At 30.4% G+C, this 25,079-nt stretch overlaps 1 protein-coding gene across 2 annotated transcripts; it reads left to right on the forward strand.

The window, feature by feature from the left end:
• Positions 1-9,627: 9,627 nt before the first annotated feature.
• On the forward strand, positions 9,628-13,525 carry LOC100815688 (MDIS1-interacting receptor like kinase 2). 2 transcript variants are annotated; one of them, XM_006602810.4, is made up of 2 exons: positions 9,628-12,597; positions 12,886-13,525. In XM_006602810.4, exons 1-2 carry the CDS (start codon positions 9,705-9,707, stop codon positions 13,239-13,241), a joined length of 3,249 nt encoding a protein of 1,082 aa, XP_006602873.1. In that variant the 5' UTR covers positions 9,628-9,704; the 3' UTR covers positions 13,242-13,525. The 2 variants fall into 2 exon arrangements, with proteins under 2 accessions (XP_006602873.1, XP_040868102.1); XM_041012168.1 differs by having other exon boundaries at positions 12,721-13,029.
• Positions 13,526-25,079: the final 11,554 nt, after the last annotated feature.

The following is a 25,079-nucleotide window of genomic DNA, read 5'->3' on the forward strand; positions in this document are numbered from 1 at the left end:
TTAAGTCTATGGTACAAGTCTGGACAAATAATTTATTACTTTAACATGATTACCTCATTTCAACACTAGAGGATATGCACTCGTTAATAATAACCGTAGGGGAATTTGGGGAGTTTCATTGTTCCTCAAAAGAATCAGTTCATCATTACGCAGATAAGCACTTTAATCACTACTATGAGATTCTAAAGTGATTAATAAACCTTTTGGAAAGAAAAATATTCTTCTGTTTTTTCTTTACATAATTATATTTTTACTTTTTAAAGTATTTCCTTTAGTCTTAAGTTATACACCTTGTAATAAATAAAGAATCAAATACTCCAACTTTTTTTTGGTTACTTTTTCATTTGATATTTTTATTTAATGAATAAAAAGAGATTATTATTGTGAAATTCCTAAAAGTGGATGGTAGGCACGCATGACTGAGTAATATAAGGAATAAATTTTTATTTTTATTTTTCTACACGTGTGTTTTTGGTCATATTCCATACTTATTCTAGTAAAGGAAGAAAAAAAAACTGTATTAGGTCAGTGCACCGACAACGATTGATTCCTATTTGCGCTGGAAAGTGGAAAATACATGTTCCAATTGTTAAATGAAGCGGTGGTCCTAGCAATGCATAATCTTTAAACAAAAATGTTTCATAAATACTCTATCGCTACAAGACATCTAAAGAGAAAAAAAAAATATATTATAAAATTTATGATGGTATAAAAAAGAGATGAAAAAAAAATAAGGCGTTAATGAGATGTTTAAAATAAGTAAATATTTATGTATCATTATCATCTTAAATTTTTTATTCAGATCTTTCCTCTCTCCATGACAGATAACCATTTAGGGATAAAATATGGAATTAGCTAAAAGTTTGGACACTACAAAGAAAACAAGAGAAAAAAAAAAAAGAGTGCTAGGAAGTAGCAATAGTGGTAGAGCTTGACAAAAAAGAGGACCAAATGATTAATATTATAATGTGTAAATCATATGTATTAATTTTCATAATACTATAATTTTCTACTTACATGTTTTAGACATTTAGTAAAATTAGTTGGATTATTTATGTGATGCACATGTTTTTTTTAATAATTTATAGCATTAAATATATTTTTAGTCGTTTAAATTTGAATCATTTTCTTTTTAGAAGTTCAAATTGTTATTTTTTTAGTTTCAGGAATTTACAAAGAAATTTATAATTTATGATAATTTTTTACTGTATTAATTTGACATTTTATTTTATATTTTAAAGTATATTTTTTTACGGTTGAAAATTACAAAAAACCATTAACTGTTTCAAAAATTGCTTTAATTATTTTTATTGATTTAATTTTAATAATTTTAAACTGCCAGAAGGTCATACTTTATTAAAATATAAAATAGAAATCAAATTCAAATGAATCTCTTATTTCCTTAAATTTTCCCTAATAAGAAATCTCTTGTTCTCTTTTTGATTCATACGTGTAAAAGGACTAAAAAAATGTTTTGTGCACTTTAGGAACGGAAAAAAAACAACTTCTAATTTGAAGACATAATTTTATAATTAATTCATAATTCAATATACACTAAAATTAATGTTATCAGTGATTTCATTAATTTAAAAATTATAAAAGAGATTTGATGCAAAGAAATTTTTAACATTTTTAGTATCAACGATGTTAACCTAAAATTAGTCAAAACAATTAATCACTCATTTTTTACTATTAAAAAAATCTCATTCTATATTACATATTTCAATTATGAAATTTATTGAATAGAATATTAAATACTGAAATGAAAGAAATAAAAAAACATGCATAAAACCCACAGGGAAATTGCTCTTCAGATAAATATTAAACCCAAAAAAAGTTGAGCGTTGAACTTCTACAAATATTACATCAGGTGCTTAAAAGAATAGGAAAACAAAAATCATCAAAACACATGGCAATATCAGTACAATATTCATCATGAATAGTGAGTAACATTACCATTCTTAGTATATGTTTGGGATTTCTTTGACTTGTACCCTCAACGGCTATAGCAGGCTGCCAATGTTGCAGATGTTGCTGAAGGAAACATTTGCAATGTAATTACAGGATTTTTATATTTACAGGAATCTCATTAGCCATGAAGGGAGCATTTCCAATGTAGCTGCAAGAATACAAAAGCAAAACTCTACATAAAATAAACAGTAACCGAAGTTTGAGTAAAAACTTTAAAATCGTTGATTAGTACCAGCAAATGATCTGTTGGAAGACTCGTCATAAAAATCCAAATTAAACATTAGATACATAGCTTATTTTTAAGTTAACATCATTGTTAGATGATTGAACTGCCAGTACAGTTTAGAACATAGAATCAAAACCACACCTTTAACTCTTTTAAGTGAATTATCTTTGAAAAACAAAGTTTTTTTTATATATAAAAAAATATGAAAACCATACCTTTTTTAGGACCAAATGGCAGCACTGATACAAATGAAAGGAGAAATTTTAATAAGATAAAATAACAAGAGAGATACAACAAACTTTTTTGAACAGAGTATCAAAACCATAAACATATATTTCGTATCTAAAATTTTAATTAGAAAAATCACAAAAACAATCAATGCCATACCTTTTCAGGAGTAAATAACAGAACTGTTAGAAATGAAAGGAGAAATTTTATTCACATAAAGGGAGAGTGAAAAGATAAAAAGAATAGGTTACACATATTTTTTCCCCACAAAATCAGTAAGAATCACACTTTTTGAATTTCACCCAAAAGACTATTTACCTCAAAGAGATTTAGTATAATTTTGAAAAAACGACAGCGGTGACAATAGCTGCATGATTGGGTAATACGCCAATTTATTCGCTATTAGTAGATAAAATAATTTCCTTCAGAAATTTTAATAATTAATATGTTTCTACATATAATTGAAATTCAATTTCTTTTGATGAATATCTTCATTTCTTGAAAACTTAAAAAGCTCCTCTAGTAAGTCCTGATCAATGAACCTAGAAAATCTTTCAAGTTGTATCTGATTCAATCTAGGTAGTGTAGGCATTCCTTCATTTTCATCCAAGGGTTTTTTATTTTCCCGTAAATTTTATCGAAAAATATTCCATAAGTAAAAATGGAAGAAACTTGTGAATAATGAGAGCGAAAAGGACCTTAAATCGGATATCCCTGAATCGGATTTTAATGAAAAGTTTAATTGGTAATACTGTAATAGCCAGAGATGAAATCACAATCGGTTTTCCATCAAATTGAAGAAGGGTCGTAATCTCACCGTACATTGAATTTTAATGAAGGGTTGCACAGACTCACGAAGAAGTTTTTGAACCGTTTCTTTTTGTATGAAAAAGAAGGGGCGACAGTTTTTTGAAGATGGTAGAAGTCAAGGGTCATCTGATTTTAAGCGAAGCGTACTGCTGGTGAGATGAACCTTCAGGTTGAGCTAATTAACAGAGTGAGAATGTGAAAGAAGAAGAAACATGAAGACATGATGTAATTTATTTATTTTTTTAATGTGGAGAGAAAAATAAATGATCATGAATCTACCTGTATGCACTCCCAACTATTCAATGTCTGCATACCGAGAAATGAATTGGTTCACGGGGAAGGAATGTGGAGTTGAATGATCTCGAGTGTTTAATAAGAATTTTTATCAATATTGGTGAACAACATAATCCAGAATGAATGAGTTCTTAATGAGGGCTGCCAAAGTTAATGTTCATCTGTTGCTGTTTAACAGAAAGGTCTTTAGGATTTGTGGTGCAATTTTGGGCGGAAAAACATCATTGAAGACTAAATAATATAACTTATTTGCTTTATTGATAAAAGATATATAATGTATAAACATTGCTATTAAATTAGTATAAGAGTTGATATTGTTGAAAATAAAACTTACATAATAATACTAACATAAAATTATCTATAAAATAATGTATATATTGTAAAGCCAATGTGTTTGCGTGTGTACTAATAAAATTGTCTATAAAATTATGAGATGTAAAAAAAAGTATTATCAAACAATGAAAAATATTGGTAAGTATATATGAATTTTAAGATAATCATCATAAAAATTAATAAACTTATTATATTAATAATGATGTAATATATATATATATATATATATATAAACACTCATTATAATTTAAGTTTTATTATTCAATAAATTTTTAATTAGATCGGACTTTTAATATATATTGAATTTTTATCTAGGTTCGGTATATATGAGGATGTATAAAGATACTTTAAGAGTGATTTATTTAAAAGATTTTTTTTTTTTTAGATTTAATGATTGAGATTAGTGACTCATTATAATTATTAGATTTTAAAAAAATCAATGATAATAATAAATTTAAAATTACTTGATCGAAATAACTTAATCATTCCTTCGTCTCTATGTATATAATTATATATACAAGGGAGGCCTATGTCTTACAGAGAAATAAAACCCCACAAAGTTCATACAACCTACAGGTGGATAATTAAGAAAAAAGACTAAAATCTTTTGTGACTTCATGGGACCAACTTGCAAACGAGTCGGGGAACAAAGATTAGCTTCTACGTGAACGTGAGAAATTCTTACATTCCAACTCTTTTGGTTAATACCCTGTCCGAACAACACTCTCCCTCAGCCCAAGCATGTTGTCCAAGTACTGTTAACATTTCCGGAAGCCAATTTTGTGGAGCAGACAAAAAGAGTTGTTGAATAGGATGAGGAAGGGGAGTGATTGAGTGTATAACTGATTTAGGTTTGAAGGAGGCAAAAGATTTAGTGGTAAAAACACCTTCTGTTAGAAAGAAAAAGATGTTTCAAAGTAAGGAGAGAAGATAATAGAGAAAAGGAAATAAATGAGAAGCATCAAACCAAGGAAACGAACTCATCTTTTGAATTAGGTTAATTTATCTAGCTTTTTCTCTTTTAAATAAAACTAGTGCATGTTAATATATATTCAAATGGTACGTGACATGGAACATGAGGATTAGCAGCTTACATCAGATTATGAAGATATCTAATGTAGGTTCAATTTTTTAAAGGTTGGAAGTGTTAGCCTATATATATATAGTAGCTTCATTTGGTTGGTTGGTTCTTGACATATTTTTTAGCAGAGTAATAAGCTAGCTAGTGACAAGCAATATATGGTACTATTAACTATCAAAATTCAAAATGCTAAAACAGACCTACTAACTTCCACTTCCCCAAACTGCAACTCAAACAATATCATTCTGGTTCAACAGACTCATGAAACAGAATAAAGCATTCTCTATTTCATATATAACCATAGACCTATCCCCACACCGCCCCCAACACTACCAGTCAATATACGTCCAACACTTACATGCACTGTCATGTAAATATGCAGCCTAGCTTTACGCATTTTGCTATCATGTTTAAAATATAGAACACGGGAACATCTCATACACACACAAATAGAATGATTATGATTAAATAAAATATGAATAACATATAACAAAATATCTAAATTGATAGTATATTTATTTTTTAAAATTAATCTTTTATATTTTTCAAGTGTATTAGTTATATAAAGCTAATAACTTAAATATTCAAATCAACAAAAAATAAATTTTAAATTAAACACCTTATAAGGAGTATCAGACAAACATCGAACAAGTGCCTAAATATGTTATGTTGGAAACATATTTGATATGACAACATTTTATCTATACTTCACAGAAGAAAACATGACATTAAAAAAAACATGTGCCCAGTAATCTCCATGTCAGAGTGGCACCCAACACAAATACATTCCTGGTGACAAAATTTCTCTCTTAAACAAATTAACCTTTGTTGAGTTCAAGTGTGTAGGGGATGACTTAAGTTGTCAACAACCTTTCAAGGAATACCATCCTAAATAGTTTCCACACAAAAGTGTGTGAAAATTATTGGCCAGACTTTTTACATGGGTTGTACTCATAATAAGTCGTTTTTTTACATTGATTATAATCATAATGGATATAGAAAATCAAAATCAGCCATGTCTCTTACACATATTTTCAAACTGCACCGTTTTCATAAATAACTTTTTATTTTTACCTAGCTAATTCCGTAAAAAAGTCCCATTTCCGTTTCCCTCATCTCCGCAAAGTTTGGGTCCTCAATCTGCACAAACACCCCTTTGTCTGCTTCACAAACTCCTCTCACAAAATTAGATTCCGAAAAGTAATTTTCAAAAAAGTTAACACTTCTAGATATTACATTATGAGAAGAGGAGGATAATTTTGGAATAAATAAATAAAAGAGGAGTTAGAGACAAGATGTGATGACTTAATGTTTTAGAATTTCTCTTTGAAATGGCATTGTTAAATCCAAATTAAATTGATACAAAAAATTAAATTAAAACTTTATGACAATAAAAACAAAATTTTATGCCTCAATAATAATAATAAAATATAAATATTTTATAATTAGTCTATAGTTTAATAAAATAATATTAATGATTACAAAATCATTATGAGAGGAATTATTAATTGAATGTGACATCCTAATCCCAAGGTTGAGGCATACGTCGCGGCGACTTGATGTTTTGAAACTTCTTGGCAATATTGAACCAAGTTAAATTCATACAAAAAAATTCAGAAATTTAATAAGCATAAAAAATAATAACAAAATTTAAAAAAAAACAAATATTTTCTAAAAAAATTCTATAAAAGAATTATGTAACTCTGATGTGCATTGCACTTGGGAATAGTAGGAGCAAGACACCACTCCTGTCAAGCTAAAAAAAATTAATCTCGTATTTTTTATAATAATAATTTTAATCTTCATCCAAACAAAAGAATTATCCATAAAACAAATATACATTAAAAAAAAACTTTTCCATAGTTTTTTTAAAATTATTTTTGGGTTAGATATTTTAAAAGTTATAAACAATTTGCTTAATTAATTAGGATAACCATCTTATGGTAAACATTGTAGGGTGCTAACACATTTCGATTTCCTATGCGTTAACTTTCAAACCGAAATTTTGGTTCTGAAGATGTTTTTAAGAGTTTTTTTAATATTTTTCATAAAATAATTATTGGTGGAAACCATGGTTTTAAATTGTGATATGCAACAGCAATTGCGGTTGCAGTAGTGCCCACTATTGTATCGACTCGCAATTGCAGTGTGAATTTCAATCACATGAAATGCCACAAAGGATATGCAATGCAGCCACGATGGAACCACATTGCTGCCGCAACGAAACCTTAACATCGTTCTATTCTACCTTTTTTGTCTAAAAATCATAGAGATCCATATTTCAATCTTTTATTCTAACTTGTAAGTATCAATGGTAGTACTGCGAATAACAGATCTTTTTTTTAATCTTCATAGTTATATGAGCTTTTTAATCCAATTCATTAAGCCCACAAACATAATAAATTAACAGATCTTTTTTTTAATCTTCATAGTTATATGAGTTTTTTAATCCAATTCATTAAGCCCACAAACATAATAAATTTTATCCACAAAGTATCTGTTTAACTATTTCCGTTCAATGTGTAAATATTATTAATTTGTTATGTTAAGATTTTGATCTTTAATTAATTTGTTGTGTTTAAAATATTAGTATATTTTAGTAAAACAAATTTTAGCTTAAAAATGAAATCAATATTTTTTTGTTCTAATTTTATATATTTTTTACAATTTTAAAATATGAAAATAATTATTTTAAATTACATTTTGGGCTTGTGAATTTTTGTGGGACCTTAACAAAAAAATATTAATTTATTTCACAAATCAAACTTATCCGGTCCGTCTAAAACATGAGTTCTGTAAGTTAGTATTGTCTACGAGTATATTCACTCCTAAATGGTAGAATGAGTATGGAATGAGATGTTGGAAGATAACAGATCTTAAAATGAATAAAAGTTATGCTATTTGAGAAATGAAAGATATACTAATCATTAGAATAATTGTTAAAAAAAATACATTGAGTTAATCTTCAGCCGTTCTACCTATATATGTGTCTTCTTTCTTTTTGTGTTTCCTATCTTCAGGCTCAATCAATGAATAAACATCCATTAGGACGTATGAATTTGATCCATATACACAATAATTGCCTTTCTCTAAAGCATTGCATTTTTTTTTCTTTAAAGTGAAGTCAATCGTGAACACGATTTGTTTGAGAGGTGGAGGGCTTAAAAAATTACAAACATTGGAAAAAGATGTCTTTAGGAAAGTTCAGTTTATAAATGTGTTATCTTTGTGCAAGACTTTCAAAAGTGTAGTCATCTCGTGTGTATGGAATTAGATGCTCTTCTGTTAGTGGAACTCTTCATGTTTGAGAGACCCACAAAAACTTGTGTTTTTCTCTCTCATTCTAAACAGTTTTGAAGAGAAAACGATTTCTGTAGCTAGATGTCAACTGTTGATTGATCTGACAATGGAGAGATTAACTCAGATAGTTGTTGAATTTATCAAAAAGCCCGAGTTTATCACCAAGCTAGTAATACTATAGACACGGTACGGGAATTGGCAAGATACAGAGATTCACCAGAAGTATACATATCTTCAAAATTGAAATAATTAAAAATATTTAACTAATTCCTACTCATCCTTTTGAAAAGAAAACACACAAAGAAAAAAACTTAAGAACAAATATTTTAAATCACACAGTTATGAGTGGATCGATATCTAAAGTTCTATCTTTATTAGATCTTTCTTTATAGTCTTCTTTGTTAATTTCTATTTTACCAATATGTGTCTCGTTTAGACCTGACTTCAGACGAGTAACACAACAACCCTTTTCCAAAGCAGTGCATGTTTTTCTCCAAAGCAATTTGAAATATGAAAAAGGAGCTTTGTTGGTGAAACAGGAGAGTATGAATTCTCATCTCATTATTTATTACTATTTTTTATTGAAATAGTTTTCATTTAAAATCCAAACAATCTTTTCATGAGCTTTGCTCCCATCCAATCGAGGGAACGCCGTATCACAGTTAATTATTCGTTTTTTCTTATAAAGACAACGAAACAAATTTTATTTTCTGTACTATTTAGTAGGACAATGAAAAATCAAATTATCATTGTATATCTTCCTTTTTCACTTTTATTTTTTTTTAAAAAAAACTCAATTATAATACAGTTGCTAGACATATGAGATGTTTTCAATTATTTCATAAAATATATTTTAAATAATCAAATTTAAAAAGTAAAATAGATTTTAGTACAATTTTTGTAATTTTAACTTTCTTTAATTAGGATGGATGTTTAATTTTTGAAAACTAGAAGTAATCTCTAATAAGCAGTGATGTTTAACTTTCTTCTTTAAAATGTTTATTTATAGTGTGAGGAATGACTCCTAAAAACCCATTGATTAAACACCAATGAATTGTTTTTCACAATTTCAAGAGTCACCTCACTTGGAAAATATCACGCACATCATCTATTACAAACTTTCAGTTCTCAACTTTTTATAACATAAATTCCCTCACTTGAATTAATATTTATAAATATAGAGAGATTTTCCCAGCACAACGTTAAAGTGAGTCAAGTGGGCCTTGGATAAGGTATCTTTACTTTTAGGAAACCTTGTTCATAAATCTTTTCTGGCTTGGTGCTAGACTTTGAAAAGTGTAATCATGTCACAGGGTGCCCCATTCGTGACAATTGATTATTCCTTTAAAAGCGTGTCCTAGCTCCAATTTATGTCCTCACCACAATACACCATTCACTTGCAAGAATCTGCAGCCTCTGATTGTACTCTTGAAGCCCAAAAATCCTGTACTACAGTGTATCATGGTATCCATCAAGATTCTAGCCTGCTGGCAGATTCTTTTGGTCTTTCTAATACACCCTTCACCCCAAGTTGCTTGTTTTTCCAAAATGGTTTCTTTGGCCTCTGCTGCCACCACAGTTACTGCAGCTTCGGACAGTGAAGCAAATGCATTGTTAAAGTGGAAATACAGCCTTGACAAGCCAAGCCAAGATCTCTTGTCAACATGGAAAGGTTCTAGTCCATGCAAAAAATGGCAAGGAATTCAGTGCGATAAATCCAACTCTGTCTCCAGAATAACTCTTGCAGATTATGAACTGAAAGGTACACTTCAAACCTTCAACTTCTCCGCTTTCCCTAACCTCCTCAGCCTAAATATATTCAACAACTCCTTTTATGGGACCATTCCACCACAAATTGGTAACATGTCCAAAGTAAATATTTTGAATCTTTCTACAAATCATTTCCGTGGTTCTATCCCTCAAGAAATGGGGAGACTAAGGAGTTTACATAAGCTTGATCTTTCCATATGTCTATTAAGTGGAGCTATTCCTAATACCATAACAAACTTGTCCAACTTGGAATATCTAGATTTCGGTAGCAACAATTTTTCTAGCCACATTCCTCCAGAGATTGGAAAGTTGAACAAGTTGGAGTATCTAGGCTTTGGGGATAGTCACCTTATCGGTTCCATTCCTCAAGAAATTGGAATGTTGACAAATCTTCAATTTATTGATTTGTCAAGAAACTCTATCTCTGGTACTATACCTGAAACAATAGGTAACATGAGTAACTTAAATATACTTTACCTTTGCAATAACTCCCTTCTATCTGGGCCAATCCCATCCTCCTTATGGAACATGTCTAACTTGACCGACCTCTACCTTTTTAACAATACACTTTCTGGATCAATCCCTCCTTCCGTAGAAAACTTGATCAATTTAGAGTATCTTCAACTTGATGGCAACCACCTTTCTGGATCCATTCCTTCCACCATTGGAAACTTGACAAATCTCATCGAGTTGTATTTAGGACTCAACAATCTTTCTGGATCAATTCCTCCCTCTATAGGGAACTTGATCAATTTGGATGTCCTTAGTCTCCAAGGAAACAATCTTTCAGGAACTATTCCTGCCACAATTGGAAATATGAAAATGCTCACCGTTTTAGAATTGACCACCAACAAACTTCATGGCAGCATTCCACAAGGCTTGAATAACATTACCAACTGGTTTTCCTTCTTAATAGCTGAGAATGATTTCACAGGCCATTTACCACCTCAAATTTGCTCTGCTGGGTATCTAATCTATTTAAATGCTGATCACAACCATTTCACGGGTCCAGTGCCAAGAAGCCTAAAGAATTGCCCGAGTATTCATAAAATCAGGCTGGATGGCAACCAATTGGAAGGAGATATAGCACAAGATTTTGGTGTATATCCAAATTTGGATTACATTGATTTGAGCGACAACAAGCTATACGGCCAAATTTCACCAAACTGGGGGAAGTGCCACAATCTTAATACATTGAAGATATCCAACAATAATATTTCTGGTGGTATACCAATAGAACTTGTTGAGGCAACCAAGCTAGGTGTCCTTCACCTTTCTTCTAACCACTTGAATGGAAAACTTCCAAAGGAATTAGGGAATATGAAATCATTAATTCAACTCAAGATTAGCAACAACAATATTTCTGGAAACATTCCTACAGAAATTGGATCACTGCAAAATCTTGAAGAATTGGATCTTGGAGATAATCAGCTGAGTGGCACAATACCGATAGAAGTTGTGAAATTACCCAAGTTATGGTATTTGAATTTGAGCAATAATAGAATAAATGGAAGCATTCCCTTTGAGTTTCACCAATTTCAGCCTCTTGAATCTCTTGATCTTAGCGGGAATTTGTTGAGTGGAACAATACCAAGACCACTTGGAGACTTGAAGAAACTGCGCTTGTTGAATCTCTCTCGCAATAATCTTTCTGGAAGTATTCCCTCCAGTTTTGATGGCATGTCAGGTTTAACTTCGGTGAACATATCATACAACCAGTTAGAAGGGCCACTTCCTAAAAATCAAACCTTTCTTAAGGCTCCAATTGAGTCGTTGAAAAATAACAAGGACTTGTGTGGCAACGTCACTGGCTTGATGCTTTGCCCAACCAACCGCAATCAAAAGAGGCACAAGGGCATTCTATTGGTTTTATTTATTATCCTGGGTGCTCTTACACTAGTATTGTGTGGGGTGGGAGTTTCAATGTACATTCTTTGTTTGAAAGGTAGCAAGAAAGCAACCCGTGCTAAAGAATCAGAAAAGGCACTGTCTGAAGAAGTGTTTTCCATATGGAGTCATGATGGAAAAGTTATGTTTGAAAATATCATTGAAGCTACCGATAACTTCAATGACAAATACCTCATTGGAGTTGGAGGGCAAGGGAGTGTTTACAAGGCTGAGTTGTCTTCAGATCAGGTTTATGCGGTGAAGAAGCTTCATGTGGAAGCAGATGGAGAGCAGCACAATCTTAAAGCTTTTGAAAATGAAATTCAAGCTTTGACCGAAATCAGGCACCGTAACATTATAAAGCTCTGTGGATATTGCAAACATACACGGTTCTCATTTTTGGTTTATAAGTTCTTAGAAGGGGGTAGCTTGGATCAAATACTAAGCAATGACACAAAAGCAGCTGCATTTGACTGGGAAAAGAGGGTGAATGTTGTTAAAGGTGTGGCCAATGCTTTATCCTATATGCATCATGATTGCTCACCTCCAATTATTCATCGAGACATATCAAGCAAGAATATTCTTTTGGATTCACAATATGAAGCCCATGTCTCTGATTTTGGGACAGCTAAGATTCTCAAGCCTGATTCACACACTTGGACCACGTTTGCAGTCACCTATGGGTACGCAGCTCCAGGTTAGTACCCTTCATCTCATTCTTACCCTCTTAGAAATATAGATAGAAATTATTACATATTTTGCAATTAATTTACACCAGGTTTTTTTATTTAAATTTTGCTTAAACATTGTTTACATGTAGAGGAATCAGACTAACCCCTAAGCAAGAATTAGTATGCAAAATCGAAGTAAAAAGTGACGTGCCAATACAAAATCCATTTAGAAAGTACAAGTCAGTGAACTCATAGCTTATACAAAAGGCTAAACACCGGTTTGTGTATAACTTCAAAATTTTCATTCATTGTAGAGCTTGCCCAGACTACGGAAGTGACAGAGAAATGTGATGTATTCAGTTTTGGAGTTCTTTGTCTAGAAATCATCATGGGGAAGCATCCAGGAGATCTCATGTCTTCATTGTTATCTTCATCTTCAGCAACAATAACTTATAATTTGTTACTAATTGATGTGCTAGACCAAAGGCCTCCTCAACCTCTAAACTCAATTGTTGGGGATGTCATTTTGGTTGCAAGCTTGGCATTTTCTTGCATAAGTGAAAATCCAAGTTCTCGCCCAACCATGGATCAAGTGTCTAAAAAGCTTATGATGGGGAAACCACCTTTAGCAGACCAGTTCCCTATGATTAGACTTGGACAACTCCTCTAAAGCACTGAACTACTGAAATATTTTGTTTTTCTCTCTGTAAACCGTGTATCCTTTATCTTATGCTGTAAGCTTGTATGTATTGTCACTGTAATATATCCTCATGTACAAGTTACTTGAGCAGCTAGCTAGGTTTTGTGGTTCAAATGTTAGTGGGATTGGGACTCTGATGTGGGGAATAATCCTTAGTGGAGTCTGATCATGCATATGTTCAAGTTATTGGTTTGAATAAAAGTAAAGTAAGAATGATTGACTTTTTGATTAGTACCAAAAGAAAAAGAAAAACACTATTCTATCGATTAATTTAATTAGTAGTTTTTGGTCACTAGATAATTGATTTAGGAAATCTTTTGCTTTTAGATTCCACGCGGACTTCAGTGAGTCAATCTCTCTCTATTTGCGTACACACACAAACTAAAAATTCCGAAATCCATAATAAAACCTACTAATAAATTTGCGGAGAATAGGTCCAACAAATAGGTTGTTGAGAATGCTCAAAACCTTCATCCAATTTACCTGTGACAAATAAATAATCTTTAGTTCCGTCTCACATTGAACACCTATAAAAGGTTTCCTTGAAGGCAACATTGAATCTAATTATAAATGTCTTATAAAGTATACAGCTATACATATTCACATTAACTAATGCTTGGCATACCATATTGCAATACAAGCAAATTACTTATACAAGACAAAACTAAAAAAAGAAAAAAAAAGGCTAAAATTCAAACATTGATCATATTTGCTAACAATTTTCTCGATTTAAAATATGTTTTCCTTTATTCAATTATAGGGAGGGGACCAGACATTGGAAAGTAAGCTCTCAACTCTCGAGTGTGCAATATATTTTTCCATTTATTCTATTTTACTGAACAATCACAAAAATAAAATAAAATGTAAAAGCTACTTAACGGATGTCAACTCAAGTATGCATAGCGAATACACAGTAACAAAAAGAAAGGATCAATGTTTGTTCATCTTCATGGAAGAACAACAATAATCCCTCTAATCGTCTAAGAAGAAACAAACAGAATATCAGCATATACGTATTTTTAAATTAATACATTTTTTTATCTCAGTCAAAAAAAATATATTTTTTATAAGCCGAGTTATTCATATATAAATGAGATAATTATGCTATTGATGTATCAATTTAGATTATATATAGATAGGGGTGGGAACAGGCCAGACCAGGCTTTAAAAGGCCTGAGTCTAGTCTACGATGAATTTTTGAGGCCTGACTTATGACCTATCAAAGACTTTTATTTTGATTTGGTCAGACCTTTTTAAAATTCTGACCTGACCTGATAGTCTTCTTAAAAGTCTCATTCGTGTTAAATCTTTAATATTTCTTTGCTCTGGAGTAGGAACATAATAGGAAAGTTAATGAAAAAGGAAACATTAACAATAGGAATGAAAAATAGAGCAGTAATGTGTAATCAAAGTCTGCTAGTTTAAAAAAAAATAATTATACCCAAAAAATAATATAAGTATAAATTGGTATCCAAAAAATAATATAAATAAATATACATATATATAGGTTGACCTATCAGACTTATAAGACTTTTTAACAAGCTTAAACCTGATCTATTTAATTTAATAGGCTTTTAAAAAAGCCTAAGCCTAACCTTTTAATTAAATAGGTCAGTTCAGGCCAGGTTTTATGTAGGACAGGTCGTAGATCCCTGTATACTGCCCTGACCTATTCTCACCCCTATATATAGAGAGAGACGCTTTAATTATTTGTATCACTATATAGAAATCTGTTAAAAGCTAATTTAGCATGTATTTTTGGAATTATATATATATATATATATATATATATAATTAATTTCAAATTAATTAAAAAATTTAGATGATATTATTTAATTTTTTTAATTTCAAATAAAAAATAAGATTATTTTTAAAATATCATTCATTGAAACTTGTTATACATCATGAATAAAAATGAATCATTAAAAATAGAATTACAATTAATTGAAAGGTGTTTTAAAAATAATAACATTAAATAAGATAAAATTAGTTAAATTTACTTATATATTTAAGTATAATTTATAATATCATTGTTTACTTATATATGAGTTCAGATGATAGTTGATGGGAATCTTTAAAATAGATTAAGAGCTAATTTAGGATGTAAATTATATAATTTTTTTTTACATGAGTTTAATTTTTATGTATTATCATTGTAAGAATTTTACACTATCAAGAAAACAGAAATTATAGTTAGCAAGATTCTTTTGTATATAATTTAATATTAATATAACATGTCAATGAAAGGCGAAATTCTATTAATTTCTTTATTGTGATATGATTTATAGGGAGCATATGAAATTTCATCAATTTGGTGCTTTCTATTTCTTATTATAGGTGATTTCTCTTGTTTTTTTTTTTTGCATTTATATACTATATATATATATATATATATATATATATATATATATATATATATACTTATAAGGGAAGTGTCATCATAACAAGAAATTCGATTTTTAAGCATCGGCCAAAAATGCTAAATTAATTTTAGTGTTGGTTATGTGTACGCTACCTTATATCTAATGCTACAAAGCTCAAAGCCAAATTGGAAGTAGGAAGAAAAAAAATTGGTTAACACTATGTTTAGCTTCTAAATGAAGGACGTTAAACAAACACAACCCTAATCAAGCTGGATATAATCATTATAAATCATAAAACTCTTTATTTTAATATTCAACACAATTACATATTCTAGGAACGAACAATATTTATTTTTACTTTAAAATATTATAAAATCACTTTTACTAAGAAATTGTATAAAATAATTTTATAAATGAATATTTTGTTAAATTAAATTCATATTCTATGTTTAATGATTTCATAGCCAACTTTTTATGGATCCTATACGAGGGAAGTTCTCTTCTCATCTTAGATATCAACATCCTGACCATGACCTTGCCTCCTCTTAAGTAATGAATATATTGCCTCATTACGATCACTTGTTGAGGGAGGGTGACGTGTGGCGTTGGAGGTTGACATAGCGTAGGACTTGGAACAACAAATGTGGGAGTTTATTGGAGGAATGTCACCAAAAAATTAAAGTATGTGGTAAGAGATGTATATGACATGTTGCTGGGTGATGATGGAGCATTGGATTCTCCAGATTTTTGCACAAAGATGTGGCAAGTCAAGGCTCCTTCGAAAGTGAAGGGAATTTGAGTAAGAGGAATATTTTGCAGATTTGAATTGTGTGTTCCGTGGATTGGTACCTGAAACGGCCTCACATTTGACGTTTCGTTGTCCCTTTGCAATGGAGGTCTGGCGCTGATGTTATGGAGGACAGGCTAGGGTGTTACCTGCACATTCTGATAAAATGATTGACAATAAATATGTATGCTGAAGATCCAATTTATTATTTTAAGTAAAAAATTATTCTTTATTTTTTTTATCATATTTATTATTTTATTAACTTGTTAATTTTTTAAAATTAGAAGCATGTTATTATGATAGAGATTATGATAATAAAAAATAAGTCTTTTATAATTTTAATCTGAATTATTCTTGATCGTAAGATTATTGTGAATAGAACATCAATAATTTGAATAGATCAATGTATATGCAATGGTCTTTATTGAATAAAGATTAATAAATCTCATTTATTAAATTACATACATAGATGATGTATGATGTATATATGGATGTCATTATTGAAATGACTCAATCTAGAATTTAGAAATAGTTAATATTACATTGATATGTCACTAAGAAGTTCTCAAGAAGAAATATAATAATTTTCTTTGACTTGAGATTATGATAGTAATTAACAAGTTATTTGTTATATTTTAACTTCGGACACCTAATGTCTTCATGCGCTAGTTGAATGAATATTTTATATGATTCAATGCTTGTAGAATTAATGATTAATCAACGAGGAATTCATCAATTCTAGGTAATGAGTTTGAGCTCTACGATAGAATTAAGATCATAGTGAAAGCAATTCAATGAAAGAATCTTATTAGAGTTTGACAATAATATTATACTCTAAAGTTATGCCGAGTTATAAATGATGGAAATAAATATTATATTATTCTTGTATTGATTCTTGAAAAAAAAAATATAACTTCATGTTATTGAGATTTAAGTGTTACGAGATGCCTACCTTAATTGGTAAATTAATTATGATTAATTTACTATTGGTTTAGTATTGAACCTACAAAATCAGGCAAACGAGTGTTTTCATCTTTACACAAGAAAATAATTTATTTGATAATTAAATTATAGAATTTAATTTAATCAAATAAATATTTTAGTTAAATATTATTATATTCTTTGCTAGCACAAAAATATAATTAATATACAAAAAAGAAATATTATTTTATAATGGTGAAAGTTGTTCATAAAACAAGAATAATATTCAATTGCTACGTATGAGGAATGAGAATTATTTTTATCTAACTTCTTAAAATAAAATAAAATATATGAGATAATATTTATTTTTCATAATAAAAAGATATCAAATTATTTTAAATATTTTCTCTTTAGGTTCAAATTCATATTTCTTTAATATTATAAATAAAAGAGACGCGCATTAAACAAAAACTAAAAAAGTTAAAATCTAGTTTTAGACCTAAAAAGTAGTAAGAGAATTTGTTCTTTAGGCTTCCACTCATTTGAGAGTTGATACCAAACATTAGTCTCGATAGAGTAAAGTCTTCATGATATTGAAAAAAATTATTACTTCAAGAACACACATTCGAGTACACCAATATATTTTTTCTCTGCTAATTATTGTTGTATATTTCCAATGCAAAACGCTGCAAGTGTGAACCCTTGTATGTAACTATCAAAAACAAAGGTAATGTCAAGGGAAAAGACTCTACTATGGCATGGTGGTCGATGTGGTTAGCTATGATTTGGGCCTTGTGGCTGCATAGAAATGCAATTGTCTTCAGGGATGAGCTGCGTGATGTAGACACGGTCTTTGACAACGCAAAACTTAGAGCATGGCAGTGGCTAGCTACGAGATATGGGGAATGGGTTTGAAGCTTCATTATATCTATGGAATGTACCGAAATGATCTAGTGAAGGAGATTAAGAAAAAGAGACTGCAGAGGTTGGTAGTAGGATGGTGCGTGAGACAACAATGACGCGAACAGCATGCATATTGAAGGCATGGAAAATTGGTTGTTAATTTGATGCTATGTTATATTGTAATTAATAGGAGATATGTATCTAACCTTGGAGGATAAACCCGCTTGTATTTTGGCTTTCTGGGAGATCATATCTTATGGTCTTTCTTAAGCTCTTATATATATAATTATCTTGGCAGTTCAGTAAAAAAACGATCACTTGTTGAGACTACTAGGGAATTCCGAAGGAGGGCCATGGCCCCCTCTTCTGGTTAAACCTTCTCACGTGTTCCTTATGTCTTGCTGCTGTGATTGCTTCTTTGGTCACTTGTTGAGATCATTCATGAATTCCAAAGGAAAGCATGCAATTGGCCCCCTCTTCGATCTTGTTAGACAGTCCTGTTTAATTTGCTGCGGCGTGTCACACAATCATAACTTCACATCGTTTAGTCAATTCTAGCTAATTTTTTTATCGTAGTTATAGTTGAATGAGTTGTTCAGTAAGTATATATTTTTGCAATTTTGATTAACTGATTGTGTCAATGTCTTAAATCCTTAACTACATCTGAATCCATTATTGCCTTTACTTATCAATTGTGTGTTAGGTAGCTTAATTGATAAACAAAAGCGGTTTGGGTAATTCTATGCTAGTACATTAAGTATCAATTAGTTGTGGAGAAGGATCGATAGTTCTTTTGGGATGTGGTTTTTTATCGGCATACATTAATGGTTAATATTGTTAATTTTGGGATGCATTTAATACACACTAAAGTACGGACAACTACAATAACATCAAGAACAAACAAATAATGTTTGAGTTAATGGCCAATTTTTTATCATGTGCTTTGTCTGGTGAACGATGTACAACACAAAGAAAAATGGAAATTTATTGTAATATATCCTCTTTAATATTATTTATTTTAATACAATTGATATTATTATTATATATTATAAATTCATATATAATATAATATAATGTAATATAACATAATATAAATGTTGCTTAATTACTACAATATATGGATTTGAAGGAATCATAAACATTGAAATGGGTATAGCCTTCCCCAAGGGGACCAAAGAGGAGGGAGAGGAGAAGGATCCAAAGAAGAGTTCAGTTTTTCTCCATTATCCGGGGAGGATTTATTTCCTCCAAAGTGTGGGAGAATAGGGAAATATTATTGTCTGTTGAGTATTAGTATTCGGGATAAAGAATTATTTCATAGTTTCTCAAGTAACAAAAAATTGAGTTTTTCTGTTGACCATTCATATTTGACATTGTTTTGTCCCAAGATTCTTTCTAAACCTAATGTAAAATAGTTATATTTGTAATGTTGTTCAGTACCACACTCTTAAGCAAATCACACGGATCATTAATTAGTTTACAAGGTGGTGAGGCTTAATGGTATTTACTATGTGCAACTCATGAAGCTTGGCAACGATTTAGCTTTACCACATTTTTTATATTATTTACCTGATTCTGACGGTTTAAAATTACCACAAAACAAATTTTAAACTTTAAATTAAAAATTAAATCTAGCATTAAAAAATTACCACATATTGCAAATCCATAATTCTTAATTTGTTTGGCACACACTGTGAAAAGAGATTAAAAAGAACAATTTTTAAATTTAAGGACTAAATAAATAAATTTAAATTTAGAGGAGAAAAAATTAAAATGATCCAAATTTAAAAGATTAAAACTATATTTAACCCTAACAAATAGCAATCATTTCAAAAAGTTAAGTTTCACTTTAATATAGATGGGAGCATGTAGGGCAACTCGGGATCATGTGGTGTTACTACAAGCCTCAAAGTCGAGCTAGCTACTAGCTATCCTTAATTACTGAAGTGATAGACATTTTATATAGTTATCTAGATAACTAGTTTCTTACTAATTTTGTAAATGTTTTGATTCTTAGTTTGGATGAGTCTTGATACTTTTGTGTAATTATCTAGATAATTTAGTTACTTAAATGTTTTGATACTTAATTTGGATTAGTTTTGATACTTGTATTGATATATTCTATAAAACAAACTTGATATGCATCATCATATTATTGATGTTGTATTATTGATAAATAGATAATTATTTATTATTGTAAATGTTTTGAAACTTTGTTTAGATGATTCTTGGTAATTTTTTAATAAATTTTATAAAACGAAGTTATTGTTAGTCAATTTGTATTAATAAATACAATGTATACTTTACTTGTTTATTACATAAAAAATTTATTAAAAAATAATAAAACAAATGTTGCATGAGATAACAAATCTGTCACTGAATTTACGCTATTAAATTAATTAACACCGGACACTAAATCAAATGCTAGGATCATTCGTTGAAATAGTCATCAATTATCAGTTGTTGAGGTCCAATCACTGAAACAGTCGTTGCTATTCAGTCATTGTAATAGTTGCTGTTCCCAGTTGCTGAAATAGCCACTGCTATTCAGTCACTGAAACAGTCACTAAGGACAATTAGTAGAAGATCAATCACTGAACCATGCGCAATAGAAGAGCGAATAAGGTTATAGCGACTCAAATGTTAGTCGCTGATCTATATAGCAACTGATTTGTCAGAAACTATTCACCTATTTTCTTGTAGTGCCATCATCTGTGATTGTAACTCAAAGATGATCATGGACATGATTTAAACAGACACCAATCCTCTTCATCACCACACACCAACATTTCACCTTATCCAGAATTTGGTGATGCATGATTGGACAGTTATGTTCATGCACACATTGAGTGAGGAAAATTCTTGCGGGGAGTGGTTAATTAGTCAAATATGGGTATTTTAAGAAATGAAAGACCAATTCATTCTATCAATAATTGGATCTAGTGTATCATAAGAAATTTATTTTTTCTATTGATTCTTCCGGATTGAGTACAAAATATTCACATTAAAAAATAATGATTAATTTTTGTTAGAAACCTTAAATACTCATAAAATAAGTCTTTTTTCTTTCATTTCATATTTAAATTAAAATTCAAACTCTAAATTACTTATTTAAAACAGATAAACAACAAACAGTTTCCTTTCGAGTTAAACCAATGTTGATTTTTTCTCACATACCTACTTCTTCTCCTGTTTCTTTAAAAGGAAAAAACCTGCAGCAAAGCAAACCAGGGTCCACGGGTCTTGGAAGAGGAAAAAGAAAAAGGTACGAACTACGGAAGAAATTAAAGGGCAATTAATAGGGACAATTAATTTTATTTTAGACTAGGTCCCACGATTTTTTTTATTGTAGGTCCCATGATTTTTATTCTCTCATATTAATTAGGGTAAGATTTTGACGTTAAACCTTGAGTTGTATTTATTTTATTTTTCTTCTCTTATTTTTTAAGAGGATTTTTCTGCTCTTTTCATTACTGCTATTATTGAAATTTGATTTCACATAGTTATTTTTCTAGTTAGGTTCCCACACACAGGATAAATTATTAGATAGTTCCAAATTATTATATTGTTTATGGTTGACCTAGCCAATCTTTATGTAAGATATATTCAAGTTTAATTTTTTAATTTACTAGAAGAAAAAAAATAGTAATACTCAATTATACATGCCGTCAAGATTAATTGAGAGTACATTAGTCCACATGCTGACATGCACCACTTATAAATTCTACAGGAGTGTTTGAGTTCTTGATATTTGGTATTCTCCTGTATCCTCATGTCCAAACATTTGCCTCTTATGTAATTTAAAGATGTTTTCTAACGGCTTTTGGGTTCCATAAGATCAAAACAGTTGCCATATAGTTAAGAAACAAGATTTCTTTCACCGGAAAATATATTATGAAAATTAAATTTGTTTCCTTTCTATCCTTGTTTAATTTTTACATTGTTACATGGTGTTTAAACAGTATTGACCTTGATCTGTGTTGGTAGTTGAGATTGAAAATCAACAACTTGCGTGAGAGTCCAGCGATGAGGAATAAGTAGTTGTACGTGAGTCCAACCTACCACTGTACTATTGATGGAGGAATGGTTGTTGAAGTGAGTAAAACCTCGTCAGTGAATTTAAATGCATGGACCATAAACTGCATCTAAATTATAATCTTTTACTCTATTCATCTATAAATAGTGTAATGTTAAACGATCAAATCCGTCATAGCCAGCATTCGAAAATCATGAGCTATATATACCTCTTAAATTTCTTCACCGTGATTAGTTTTGTGCCTTTCAGTCTCTTGAGGATCATGTGATCTGCAATGGTGATCCATTCTGGTGTATCAAATCAAATCATTGATGATATCCAAAGGTTTTTGGTTTAGAACAAGGAATACACGTTTAAAGCTTTGTTGTAGTTTATGATGAAATGTAATTAATAACCTGTTCATGTTTCTTTATTCTGTCCTTTTTTGATATATTTTTCATGAGTATAGTCTTCGTGTTATTCGATCGCCCTTTTATGAGAAAACTATATCTTCTACTAAAACTCAACCCATGTTCTTGTTTACTGCATAAACAAAAGAATTATTGTAAGCATACATCTTTCAAACATTATTATGTTAATTATCTTAAATTAGTAGTAAATTATCCCGATCAAACAAGAGAAGAAATTCGAGCAAAAACAGTATCAAGATTTTCATTTTTCTTGCTTATAAGACAGACTAAAGGAAGCAAATATGTGTGAATATAGTATAATTTTAACGGCATCTCCAAAACTCTTAGCCCTAAATAACATAATGCTATATATATGATTATTTGATACACTAGTATGGATCATTTTTGAGTCACGTCACAAAGCAAGGTGTTATGTTGTGTTCTTAGTATGTACATGGAAAGGGAATTAATCACATGTTGGAAAGAGCTTTTTGTAAGAAAAGGAAGGCTATAGAACCAACAAACTATAGGGATGATTACATCCAAATACTGCGCAGGGAGTAATTTTTTTATGTATTTCCATGCATGGAAGGACTAATTTACGAACTTGTTAAGGACTAATTAATTTACATCTTTCTTTTTTCAGGGGGAGGTAACACAGACAAATGTATTTGTTACTAGTCATATATATACTTTAGAGAACAATTATTTCACAACAATATTTCCTATACTAAGCTGAGAAGTACTTCTTATACACAAGATCATGAAACTGATTATTGAGCAGGATTCTACAGAAAATTTCTTCCAAATTCCTGTATCTTCCTTATAATCAGTCACGTGTGTAATGGATAGGGCTTACATCCTAGCAACATTCTCGATCGATATACCACGATGCATTATTGGAGGTGAGCAACCATGATGCATATAGGATAAAGCTTTGGCCACACCTTTAACAACATTCACCCTCATTTTCCAGTCTAATGCAGCTGCTTCTGTGCCATAGTATTTGATCCAAGCTCCCCTTCCAAGAACATATAAACAAACAACGAGAGCCGTGGATGTGAGCAAAATCCATAGAGCTTTATAATGTAACAGTGCCTGATTTCGGTCAAAGCTCGAATGAGATACTTGTCATTGAAATTTCTCCATCTGTTTCCAAATGAAATTTCTTCACTGCAAAAACCTGACCTGAAGGCAACTCAACCATGGAAATAGATCCTTGCCCTCTAACTCCAATGAGATACTTGTCATTGAAATTGTTGGTAGCTTCAATGATATTTTCGAACATAATTTTTCCATCATGGCCCCATATGGAACACACTTCTTCAGATTGTGCCTTTTCTATAGCCTGGGCTCTTTTCTTTCTTGCTTTTTGAAAAAGAATATGCATTGAAACCCCCATCCCACATAATAAAAGGACAACCAAGCAAGGAAACAATACCAGTAGAATGCCTTTGTGCCTCTTTTTAATGCGGTTGGCTTGTGCCTCTTTTGAATGCCTCTTCCACATTTCTTTTTGGTTTATTTCTTTACTTCCATGTTTATTAGGTTAAAATATTTTTATTACCATTTCCTACTTTGTTCTGCATTAAAATGTATTTATATATATATTGTGATTTCTAACTGTGCCTTGCATATATTTTTTGTCCTTGCATCTTGATGATTAAGGTTTTGGAAATGGAAAACTTAACAAGCCAACAAAGCTAGCTTGGATAATGTTGGTTGTTGATCTGGCAACAGATCGAGCAAAAGATATGCGCTAGGGAGAAATTCAGAGGTAATCATTGTTTAATTCATTGATGCTTCTATCACTGTATGCCTTACTAGATTGAACACCAGGAACTAGTTGAAATATTTATTGAAATGCATATAACAGAGAACTACAAATTATTGGTTGTTATTTATTTATTGCTATTCAAAATATATTTATTTGATAAAAGCTTTAATTGATTTATTATGAGGTGACTTGAAAATCTCTAATCCCATCAACAGTATTAAGCATTTTCAATTAAAATAGAGTTAGTTCAACTAAGAAGCATGGACAGTTATAAATAGTGGCTATGTCATGTCATAACCATGTCATTACATTTTTTGATATTTTTTAGTTTTAGCTTTTTATTTGGATAATAGTTTGCAAAAACATAAAAAAAAAAAATATGTTTGGGGTTGTATATAACAACAAAATATTAAATACTCTTCATTATTAAATATTTTAAATTACTCGAGTACATGTTAAATATTTTTATCTTGTATTCACACACAAAATTTATATATACTTGGCTTAACGTTTCAGGTTCAAGTGGAAATCGAGAATGATGAGTGGATGTAATTATCTCCCACTGGTTCGCCATTTGTGGATGTGGGGCTGACAATTAGGAGGTACTTTTTTATGGTAGAAGAATTGTGCTA

Source organism: Glycine max, chromosome 18 (assembly GCF_000004515.6).
Source record: "Glycine max cultivar Williams 82 chromosome 18, Glycine_max_v4.0, whole genome shotgun sequence".
Classification (NCBI taxonomy): Eukaryota; Viridiplantae; Streptophyta; class Magnoliopsida; order Fabales; family Fabaceae; genus Glycine; species Glycine max.

Bases quoted from the DNA above. Each gene is read 5' to 3' on its own strand.
- LOC100815688 (XM_006602810.4), top strand. From the start codon at position 9,705: ATGGTATCCATCAAGATTCTAGCCTGCTGGCAGATTCTTTTGGTCTTT. The intron at 12,598-12,885 runs GTTAGTACCCTT...CATTCATTGTAG, and splicing joins CTATGGGTACGCAGCTCCAG to AGCTTGCCCAGACTACGGAA.